Genomic DNA, 12,367 nt, shown 5'->3' on the forward strand with positions numbered 1-12,367 from the left:
ATGGTGTCTCGGATGTGGTCCCTAGACCCCAGGACAAATTGGTTGTCACCTTTAAATGGCTTTACAAAACCAAGCATGTCGCTGATGGGAGTGCAGAAAAGTACAAGGCTCGCTTTGTTGCTCAAGGCTTCTCTCAAAAGGAAGGTGTGGATTACGATGAGATATTTGCACCTATTGCCCAATACACCACCATCCGCTCGATCATAGCCCTTGCTACTTCGCAAGGATGGAACCTACATCAGATGGATGTCAAGACCGCTTTCTTGCATGGTTCAATTAAAGAGGAAGTCTATGTTGAACAACCCGAGGGGTTTGAGATTCATGATCGGGAATCTCATGTATGCAGGTTGAAGAAAGCTCTCTATGGGTTGAAGCAAGCACCCCGAGCTTGGTATGAGAGGATCGATAGCTATTTGATGAAGCTGGGATTCACTAGGAGTGAAGCCGATCTGAACCTTTACTTTAAGGTTGAAGATGATAGACCTCTCATATTGGTGCTTTATGTGGATGGCCTCTTTCTGACTCGTGCAAACCCTCTCATTCACAAATGTAAGGAATTGGCTTCCGAATTTCAGATGAGGGACATAGGACTGATGCACTACTTCCTAGGGTTGGAGGTCTGGCAAAAGCCAGGAGAAATTTTCCTATCTCAAGGAAAGTATGTGGTGAAGATATTGGAAAGATTTGGGATGGTGGACTGCACGACCCTCACTACCTCGATGGAGCTTAACTTTAAGAAGTTATGCGGTAGTGCTGCCGGACCTAAATTGGGAAATGCTTCTGAGTATCGTCAACTCATAGGAGCACTGATGTTCTTGGTGAAGTCCCGTTCGGATATATGTTTTGGAGTCAACACATTGAGCCATATATGGTTGAGCCTCATCACTCACATTGGATTAGTGCCAAGAATCTTCTGAGATATCTTCGAGGCACAATTACTTATGGACTGAAATACAGTGTCGTAGATGTGAGGTTGCATGGTTATTCCTATGTTGATTAGGCAATCAGTGTGGTGGATTGCAAGAGCACTTCTGGGTGTTGTTTCTCTTTGGGTTCTGCTTTGATATCCTGGATGAGCCGGAAGCATAAGTCGATTGCTTTGAGCATTGTTGAGGCCGAATACATAGCTACGAGTATGACCTCCTCTGAAGTTGTCTGGTTGAGGAAGCTCTTCAGTGAGCTGTTTAGACATGTGTTGGATACCACCGTGATCCTCTGCAAAAACCAAAGTGGGATCTGGTTATCAGAGAATCCCGTATTTTATGATCGCTCCAAGCACATTGATATCAAGTACCACTTTATCTGGGATATGGTACAACAAGGAGCAATAAGGCTCCATCACACTGGGACTGATGAGCAGATCGCCGACATTCTGACGAGGCCCCTGGGAAAGGTCAAATTCTTGACTTTCCGAGAACGACTAGGAGTCATGTAGAGACCCTGTTATGAGGGTCCTATATGATATGGACATTGAGCTCTGGGAGCTCCGAGGGGCTTGGGGTACTTCTTGGAGCGATGAGCAACCATAGGGTGAGTGGTTCAGCCTTCCCCTAGTAGTTTGTTGTGTGTAGGGTGAGTGGTTCAACCTTCCCCTGTGATGCCCTGTGGCGACATGTAGGCAGGATGAGTAGTTCATCCTTCTCCTATTGAGACATCCTACCCATGCAGTCTCGGACTCATGGGAAGTACCTCTCATCTGGCCAATGAGTAGGGAAATGAGGATAGGGACCATAGTACTACCGATACTGTACTCCCTATGCTAGGATGATATTGATCTGGGATCAATTGGAATTGACTTCGGGTCAGTAAGAGTGGTATGACATACTCTCTTTATTGGAGCTGACTTCGGGGTCAGTAAGAGTGGTATGACACACTCTATAGGAACTGACTTCGGGCCAGTAAGAGTGGTATGGCACACTCTATCGGAACTGACTTCGGGTCAGTAAGAGTGGTATGACACACTCTTTTATCTGGGACTGACTTCGGGTCAGTAGAGAATGGTATGATACATTCTCGATCACTTCTTCTTCATAGTTTAGTAGAGCAATGCATTGATGGCAGAGATAGTACCAACAGACAAATGGATTAGCAGATGGAGTTCTCCCTAGTTGAGAGGGAGTGTTAAAATTGGCAACTAGGGCCAAACTCCATGTGAGTCACCTTATTTGGGGCAGTTGATATTTTTCTTGGATTCCTCTCTCCGAGATGTGTAGGATTGATCTAAAGATCATGCGATTCCGACATGTATATATGGAGATATGAATTATTTATATTCTTGACAAATTGTCAAGGTTGGCCAGCAAGCAAATTAGTTATTTTTCACGCCCAACTTAACCTCAATGTTGCTATAAAAGGAGGAGACCTCATGGCTTCATTTCACCATCTCATCCATTCATCCTTCTCTCTCCTCTCTTGTTTGGGTACGCATTTCTAGAGTTGTCTCTCTCACACGTGTGGAAGGACGAAGTTTGTTTTCTATTAGGGCAGCGTTGACTAGGTTTGACCGAAGCAGCAGGAGGGTTCTTGGACTGCGTTTTGGGCAGCATTATCTCTCCTTCAGTGCGGATTGGATTAGGTTTCCTCTCCTTGGCAGGCCGTAGTTCTGGACAGCCGTCTGGACCCCTCCTTGACTTTGTGTTGACTATGTTAGGGTTGGTTGCAGGGCTGACTGCAGTTGACCGAAGTTTGACAGTGATTTTTGGACTATTTTGGACTGCTTCTCCTTGCTCTTAGAGGCCGAGTTGTTTGGGTTGATGACCAAGCTGATTGGAGGTCAAATCTGACCTGTTTGACCAGCTTTGACTTTGTTGGTTCGGGTTTGCTATTGCTATCATAAAATATCAGTTTTGTATAATTGTACTATCTTTCTCTCTCTATTGAACTATTGAAGATTATAAGAATAATTGATCAAGGGTTTCCCCACATTGGGGTTTGTCCTTGGCTGGTGCCACATCTTGTGTCCTCTTGTCTTGGCTTGTCTTCTACTGTTTATGTTTATGTTCTATCTGCATTTTACTATCATGCTAATGTGATTGCTAATCTGGAAATTGATATTGGACTAATAAGAAATTTGAAGTAAATTGCTCTTAAGCATAGAACATACCTAAATTTAACATAAGATCATAACCTTAAATCCTAATAATTTCACTTCCATTGAAGACTATTTAATTAAGTCCTATGACCACAAAAGCTAGTAGGCCTTGATGAGGGAAACCATTCAAGACAAGGAACTAGACAAAGTGTTAACAATGAGACAATGGTCCACTGTCTCCACAGCCAAGGTCCCGACTCTTTACGGACTTTCACCAATGGGAGGAGTATCAGTAGGATATTAATCACCTTTAATACATATTCTAGGATTCAAGGTGCAAGGTAATGGTTAGGACCTCTCAAGGAATGCTCAAGGTTATGATATAACGCTCAAAAAGGTGCTTCACTCCCTATGAGAGACCTAGCAATGCATTGCACAAGACCTAGAGTTTCATGAATTACTGTGGATAAAGATATTCCAAGATCAAGGCAATGAGGAGAAAGGGCTTCTTATGATATACTTCACCAAGTACTAAGCTCATATAACCCTCAAAGAAGTCCCCATGTTGAGGAAAAACTAGCTAGGGCTTCCCTCTTAGGGCAACGCCTAGGGCAAGAGATTTTATCGAGGCCGGGTATAGTTTGTAGCAGATATTTGTGGGAGGCCCTTCTCTCAGCCATTTCCAGTATTTGCATGTAATATTTATATTAATAAAGTACGGTTGAGTTCCTTTGCATGTGTATCTTGTTAATTCTTCAGTTGCAAATCATATTTCCAGTTTTTTTCGTTAATTTTATGGTTCAATTTGTGCAAATTGTTGATTAAGACTGATGGCATAAATTTCTGAAGCAATATTCTGTAAAAAGTTTATCCAGGATATTACATCCCTGTCCACCGATCTAGGTAAGTGACTCCATAGCACTACGTGTGTGTGTGTGTGTGTGCGCGCACACCACTCAACATCCAGCATAGAAAGAACGTCCTAATAATAGAAAAACTAACAGCAGCCAATACCAAAACAATAAATTAAAAAAATAACAAGAAAAGGCAGCTACAAACAATACATATTTCGATTGTTTAACACAACCCAAGGAGGATATCAAGACAAGCTTTTCCTAGGACAAGAGGTTCCTTGTACCCATATTACTATTGTACTGAGATCAGTGTGCATTTGATTGTCTGATAATGGAACTGCAAAAAGTAATATAATTAAGTTCAAAGGACCAAAACTCTCTTGGATACAAAACCAGAAACGCTCAATTCACCCACATTACTAACTGTTATGTTCCTTCCAGTTCAATCACTTCCCTACAGAAATTGTCAACTTTTATTTTCGGCTATATTTTGCCCAGGGATTTAAATATGTCATATAATCAAAATCTGCATTAGGCATAACTCCAACTCAATGAACAAAGGTGTGTGTCAATGTGTTTGTGTCAACAACGTGAACTACAATGTAATAACCTTTTGTTGAAGTGCTCCCCGTCTGCTTCTAACATAGGTGCAATTTTTTCATCTAATCTCTGCATGATGATAAGAAGCTTCTGCATGTACTCTGTAAGTTCCCGATCATTCATCTCTGTTGCACTGCGTGTCTGCACCCATCTCAGTGCACTTTCTTTGTAACTAAAGGTTCAAGATCAAAGAATGGAGCCATAGAAAAATTGTATAATTTACAGACGAAAAAATAAGGTCTAATAAACCAGAGAAATGTGCAACATACGAATCAAATTCCCTATTCATGTACTTGGTTTCTTACGTTTATTGTATATATAAAATCACTGACCTTTATCTCCCTATGTAGGGCTATAAAAATAAAAAAGAATTAACCATAATACATTTGGTAAAAAGTTTGAAAAGCATAAACTATGTAACGTGTCAATTGATAGAAAATTCAATAATTTGCAGGAAGTAAAAGAGTTGTATGATCATTGCACACAAATATATTTCAAGATCTGACCTCTACTGCCCAGTGAATTTTACCCTAATGAAATGAACAAAACCTAAAACAAGTACAGGATAATTTATGTGTTGCATGTGCTCTATTCTCATAAAACGCTAACGTTCCAGTACAAAGAACTTTTGTGATGTCTAAAGAGTATACAGCAAACTATTATAATAATCTTAATCTCTCTTTGAGAGAGGTTGAATCAAGATCATATTTGAAGGTTAATCACAGTGATGCATTATCATCAAGCACTCTATTTCTATGGCAGTGTGCACCTAACATGTAGTCTAGAACCAATTTGCTATGAGTAGATTTATAAAAATCTCCGTGCACAGTGCTAATTTTTAGACACGTATCACATATCAAAGTCAATAATATACAAAACATTATATGAAAACCTTACCTTAAACTCAATGTATACACTTGCGAAAAAGATAACAATAATCAATATTTTTCATTTTGCTTGAACTTTTTAATCATGCCCACCGTTAATACTAATTAAATATACAACAGGAATCTTTAATTTGGGACCATAGCCCAATTAATCTAATAAAATCCACAATCAATCAAATAAACAACTGTGAACATATACGTGAAGAGCTTTATATCCTCTTCTATACATTACCTGAGCAGGACGCCCTTTTGTCCGTCGTTGTAGGGCCAGCCGTAACTGATTAAAAACATCGCCCACTGCTTCCTTTTGATTCATCAGCTCTATCAATTTTTCTCTATGATTCTTGCCACGGGCCAAAGCATTAAACTGGACATTTTGGCATTCTTCAGAATTCAATAAAGAAACAAGAAAAGCAGACTTACAGTTTATGCAACTACAATGAGACTTTTACAAAAGAGAAAAGCTAGCAAGCATTCAGTAAAGAGATATTTAAAACATATTTTTCAGAACACTGAATATTTCACTGTGATCAACCAACTGAACATCTCTTTTACACTCTGAATGAATGCATACCAAGATATCCAGCCACCTAATGATTTTATTCTATAGAAATTTCAACCATGAGAACAATGAATCATATCTCCATAATACATCTGGCAGTGGCAGGGATTTGCTGATGAAATATCTTTTGAACTGTGACATGATGGCCCTTTCATGCAAGTTTTTTCTGGATTCGATAAAATTTATTAGGAATTATAGCATGTCAAGTGCACTTGTATTAGATAAAGAATTCAGAATGAAAAAAATAAGCACAGCTGAAGGTTCATAATTAACCACAGTTGAAGAATCTGCACAATATCTTAATTCACTACATACTTTGGAGAAATCAACCTCCTATATAAAAGCATTTCCCAACTGGTCGGACTTAATAATCATTCTAGAAGTGGTGTTATAAATCTCACTGGTTTTGACCCAGACTTGTAGGTCAATGCCAGCTCAGTCCAAAAATATGAGCTCAGTTATTCTGGTGGCAAGTCAAACACGCAGTGGGCATGTCTGGCTCACCAGTTGCTTCAATAAGGAATGACATTCCCAAATTAGGGGAAAAAAGTTACAGTGCCAGTAACTCAATAAACGAAGAATACAATAGACATATCGCATTTCTTGACTGGTGAAGGATAAGCATAAATCCTCAAAATAGAAGAATCCTTTACATAAGGACATGATCTTATAGAAATAACAAGAGATTTCATCCTAGAAGAGAAATTGCCATCAATGCTAGAACAGCGCCAGCTTAAGTACAGAAGAGCAGCATTGCAATTGAGAGTGTTCGGCCAACCCACCAATTTTATAGCAAGAACACTATTTCATTCTACAAGGCAGACTTGAGATAAGGGAAACTTAATAGCACTACGTTGGTAAAAATCGCCATATCTGGGGCAATTACTAGACAGGTTTGAAAAGGGAATGTTCATTACATGACTGTAATATCCAATGTGGAAAAAGTCTAAAGTCGGGATTAAATCGGCAAGGGTCCAGAAATTGAAAAAGTCGTTGAAGTCGGGAGTTTTTTGAAAAAGTCGGCAAAATAAAAAAATACAAAAAAAATCATTTTTTAAAAAATCCTGACTTTTTCAATAAAATCCCGACTTTTTCAGTAAAATCCCGACTTTTTCAATAAAATCCCAATTTTTTCAAAAAAAATAAAAATAAAAAATCGTTAAAGAAACTAACTCATTCATGACTTTTTGGAAAAAGTCCCGATTTAATCCCGACTTTTTCAATTGGGAAAAAATCAGCAAAAAATCAGCCGATTTAATTGGCCAGCCAAAAAATTTGCATTTTGGGGATTTAATCCCGATTTTTTCCAGACTTTTTCCACTTAATATCCCCCTTCTAATATCACTGATTTAACCTGCAGAAAATTTTCAAATTTTCTTCCGACAAACACTAGTGCCAATAATTCTTAAAAAATCTCTTTGAAGCATTGTAACAGACACTTTATTTGAAAACATTTCGTCAAACATATTGTATGAAAATAAAGAGGACTACAATGGTAAAGACATTTCTTCAAACACTTAACATGCAAATAAATATTAAACCCTCATTTACAAAGAGCACTGTAAAACTCCAAGTAACTTGGCCAATTTTTATTTTTCATTAATAGCAAATAACATGTTAAATTATTTCTTTTCCTGGCTGTAAAATATAAGGGGTTTGGAACATGTAAGTTGCTACAGCAAAATGAAGCCGAATAGATGGCTGAGCGAAGTGCTAGATTCAAGGTATTAACTCGGCCCCTCCACAAGATAAATTCATCCCCTGCAATAACTCGGTCTCTCCACAAATAAATTCAGTTGCTGCAATCACTCAGCCTCTCCACAAATATATTCAATTACTATAGTAACTCGGCATCTCCACAAATAAATTCAGCTGCTACAATAACTCGGTCTCTCCACAAATAAATTCAGCCCACCAAGATGAATTCGGCCCACCAAGAGAAATTCAGCCCACCAAGAGAAATTCAGCCCATTAAGAGGGATTCAGCTTCTGCAAGGAAGAACTCGGCCTCGGTAATAAATTTGACCCCCAACAAATAAATTCCAACTCATCATCTTTGTAAGGTTGGGGTATGAACAAGCAAAGTGTGGTGCTAAAGAAGCCCATGGTGTTGCAATCAATACTCTGTTGTGGTGGAGACTCATGGCTCTCAACGCTCACCCTACAAGTGCCATTATGACCCTCTGAAGGGCTTGGACCCCATATAGGGAGACCAAATCCAAATGGAGACCAACCTGCAATCTCGTATAAAATCCAGTGCATCTCCTCACCTTCCAGTGCAACAATCCATTAGTGCAATTGAGTAAATAAGCTTGCTAACCAAGGGATAAAGTGGATACTTCATAGTGGCATGCCCTTCCAAATGGGCTTTAGAGTGTACAGGGACCACCAAGCTCAACAAGTGAGGTAAATAAAGAACCCTATTAGGTGGTTTCAGCCTCTAAGGGAGCAACAGATCCATGGTACATCCGTCAAATGGCAGGTGTCATGTGAAATGATGGTGGAACAGAGTGGGGCAACAGGGAAGGCTCCAAGCCACATGCCATGGTACAAGGGTAGCTATAATGAGGAAAGCCCACACAATGGGTGTATAGATATAGAAGGGAGCAATCATGGTACACGAGTTACCCCGACCTTTGTTTTTCCACCCTTCTTCATATGCCTTTTTCCTTTGACTGATTCTCTTTCTTTAATTGCTCAGGGCTCCAGGGGATGAGAGCATGATGCATATGATAAAGTAGTGATTACCCCCTTAAGGTTGGGCAGTTCATCACCCACCAGGGGTTCGGACAATCGTGGGTTCCTAAATGATGTAAGGGGCACGCATAGGGGCCCTAGGAACCAGGGTGATGGCGATAATGATAGTGGGTAGAGCTCATGTTTGGCTTTTGTCCATGGGCTAAATTCTTATGTCTCGACCATCTTTTGCATTTTGTGGTACATTTCTTGTTGTAAGTGGTCAAATTATGCTTTTAGCTTTCTTTTTAGCTGCATCAAACTCCGGGGTATCGTTCCAGGCCCAGCCCAAAGTGTGGGCAAGGGGATGGGGAGGCTAACATCTTGTGGACCCAATGGACAAATGTGGACCCAGATGGGAAAAGTGTGGAAAGGGTTTATAATGAGTGGAGGGGAGTGAGATATATACTATGGGGAAGCGGGACCACGCAACCAAAATCAAGGTTTCCCATGTGGTGCCACTCCTAAAGCTAGTAGCCCATAAAGGAGAACCCACGAGACTAGGATACAAGACTAACAACCAAGTTGGTACAAGGGAACAAGAGTAAAATCCAAACCAATTCTCTCTGCCAAATCCTCCCACTAATCCATGTCCAAATGTGCCTAAGAAAAGCAAGCATAAACACCCAATTACGTCAATCACAAAGCCTCCAAAGGAATAAGCTCAAGCTCTAACAAAGTATATGAAAAGGGAAATAAGGGCTCAAAGGATTCTCATAGAATCCATCAAAAATCCGTTAGTAAAGTTAGAGACATCAAAAGAAATATATGAGAAGCTAGTAGAATTGTTCTCCGTAAGTACTGCTAAAGAAGTGATATCCTTGAGAAACGAGCTATACAAGATGAAGATTTCAAAGGAAGATGGAATAGCCTCATACTTTATCAGGGTATTGTTGCACCTATTTTGTCACAAGTCTGGGGTAGCAGTTGTACAAAAAATTTTAGAATCATTAGCCAACCAGTTCTTATGTCATTGTAAACCCAATTTCTGCAAATTATAATGTCAATGATGATAGTACGGCTATTTAATTATGTAACAACCTAGGTAAGCCTGTGATTTTGGCGATGAATTTCGTCCTAGGAGGTTTTTAGTCTCACTGGATTTTGTGTGTTTCTAAACAGAAATAATCAGCAAAATTTTCCCCCCCAGCTTAATCCCCAAAGCTAGGGTGGAATTCATTGACAAAGTCCTAGGTGAGTCCTAGTGTTATGTCGAGACTTTGTAAAAATGGTTTAGGAATAATTTAAGCTATTTGGCTAAATTATTTTATTACAGATCACTTGGTCTACTAGATCATATTGTGTCGCAGAATTGGGTAATTATTATGAGGGTCTATAAAAAGTGGGTATCCCCCTTTGAGGGTTGAATTTGTAATTATCTGATGTAAAAAATATTTTAGTGCATGGTCCCTCATACTTAGAAACCATGGCTAAAATATTCGAGGGTGGAAAAATAATTAATCCCCTTGTGTCTCAATTAATTAAATTTTTTGAAGAAAAAATTTAAAAAAATAAATAAATAAATCCCAAGCCAGAAAATTAAATAATTTAAAGTCGAAAAATCAATTTTAGAGAAATTAATTTCTCCAAGTAGAAAATGACTAAAAAATTCGTGGGTTAAAAAGAAGTTAATTTTTGGAGGCCCCCCACCATGGAAAATATGAATTTTTAAGAAAAATTAAGCCCTTGGACCTTGGTGGTTAAGTCAAAGTCAAATTTTTGAGGAAATTAATCCAAAAAATCAATTTTTGGATTAATAAAAATTGGTTTTTATGATAAATTCGAAAATTCCTCAAAAATAAATATTTTTGACGGCAAAGATTAAAAGATGATCAAATATTTATCGATGGTCGAGATTATTTTGACAGGGATCAAGCCAACTAGCCGTTATTTTCCACTTGGAGGATTTATCTATAAATTAGAAGCCATTTGCTTCTCAAGTCATGATGAAAACTCTAACTCTGGTCTATGTAATTTTGTAACACTGGTGTTGTTCCACTGATCTGCTGGGAACGTTTGAAATATCATAATAAAAGACTTTGGGGTACAATTCACGGTGTTCTTTATCTGATGACCTGTGGTATGTGTTGGTTATGTGTTTCCTATATTGTGCTTAAACTTTTATAATCTTGTTTATTCATTAGATGGTGATAAGAACATTCTATTGGTAGATTTTGGGTTTATTTTAGGAGATCTGATTCGCCACATGTTTAACAAGTTTACTTGAAGAAATATATATCATTTGTGCATACGTCGGCCCTTGGGCTCCAAGTTCACAGACTTTGGATGACAGCCGACCTGGACTTCGGGCATTTTATATGGTCTTCATACTTCGCTAAGGCTATGGGCAATACCATAACTTTCGAAATACATTTTATCTATTGTCATTATTCATCATTTAAAAAATTATTTTCTCAAAAATATTTTATTTTCACAAGCATTGTATATTTGTATATATCTTGTAAATTATTGTAAATAATTCTTTCTAACCCTTGTTTTGTAGAAATTGGGGTTTGGGATTTATTTTCAAATTTTTGTATATTTTGGGGTTTTGGGTACTTTTATTTCCATTTGTGCAAGTGAGATTCAAACTACTCCAAAGGATTTTCTAGGGTTTTGAGCTAGATCTAGGCCCTTGAGGGTAAGATCTAGTCTCCAAAAAATTGTAGGCTAGCATTCAAGGTTTTGCAGTGATTTGGGCGATTTTTTGAAGATGTGAAGTGGAAAACGAATTTTGGCAAGGGTTTCAACTTTTTTAGGGCCTCTGGGCTTAGCGTCAACTCTCTAACCCTAGTCGTTGCCCTAGTGTGCCTTCTATCCCTTGGTCGCAGGCTTATTTCGGCCTCTAAGGCCCTAGCGTGGCCCCTTTAACCCATGTCGTCAGCCTTTAGGTGTTGTTCCCCTTAGCCCCAAGCCTATTAGGCCTTGCGACAGCCCTTTCTAGGGTTGTTAAGCCCTGGACGCAACCTTTAGGACTTTCCCCGACGCTCGGCTAGCCTCCTCCTCCCTTTTGTGACCCCTCTCCCCTCTTTTACTCCTTTCTTCCTCCTCTGTCTGCCCTCAAACCCCTCCTCTTCCCTTGCGGCAGGCCTAAATGACCTTCGCTAGCTTTGTCGCAGGCCCCAAGGGGCCTCTCTTGCCCAAACGTTGGCCTAACAGGCCTTCACTACCCTAGTCGCAGCCTTTAAGAGGGTTGTTGTGACCCCCATCGGCCTCTAGCACTTGTTCCTTGGCCCCTCTTCGCCCCTCCTCATCTTTGTCTAGTTAATATTTGATTTTTAGTCTAACACTTCATGTGTTTCGCAGGAATTTTGGGTTAATTTCTTGTGTTTGCAGGTGGCCTAACTGCTAGAGAAATTTAGGGCAAAGAGACTAGTCATCAAGCTAGTCAAAACACCTATTGGTTTGCATTTTCTAACTCTCAAAAACCTTCATCTCTTCAATGTTTACTTACAGCCAACATTAATTGCATAACAGTGGAGAAATTTTCATTAAAGAGCTCTAAAAAACATTGACAAGTAGCCTAAGTTCATTAACTAATCACTGGAAGAGTTGGGTAAGGAACTCCTAATTTGTTTCATGAAAATTGTATGACTGTCATAAGCGCTTTGAAGTCTGATATATAACAGTGTTTGAAGCATTTTCTCATGATTTAATTTTATGCTAAATAGATTTAGAAGAGATAAGTAATTTGAGA

The 12,367-nt window shown here is 39.1% G+C and overlaps 1 protein-coding gene across 2 annotated transcripts in view; it reads right to left on the reverse strand.

Annotated features, from left to right (window-relative positions):
• Window positions 1-12,367, reverse strand: part of LOC149169286 (HAD-superfamily hydrolase, subfamily IG, 5'-nucleotidase) — a 296,089-nt gene that overhangs the window by 116,719 nt on the left and 167,003 nt on the right. The window contains exons 13-14 of one of the 2 annotated variants that reach the window (XM_089428627.1): window positions 5,605-5,739; window positions 4,496-4,626 (exon numbers count right to left, since the gene is read on the reverse strand). In XM_089428627.1, coding sequence (XP_089284753.1) covers window positions 4,496-4,626; window positions 5,605-5,739 — 266 coding nt within the window. The remainder of the gene's footprint in view (window positions 1-4,495; window positions 4,627-5,604; window positions 5,740-12,367) is intronic. The other variant, XM_089428629.1, reaches the window with a different exon arrangement.

The sequence above is a fragment of the Pinus tabuliformis genome, chromosome 4_2 (assembly GCF_031772625.1).
Source record: "Pinus tabuliformis cultivar Carrire ecotype Pingquan chromosome 4_2, CPIR1, whole genome shotgun sequence".
Lineage (NCBI taxonomy): Eukaryota > Viridiplantae > Streptophyta > Pinopsida > Pinales > Pinaceae > Pinus > Pinus tabuliformis.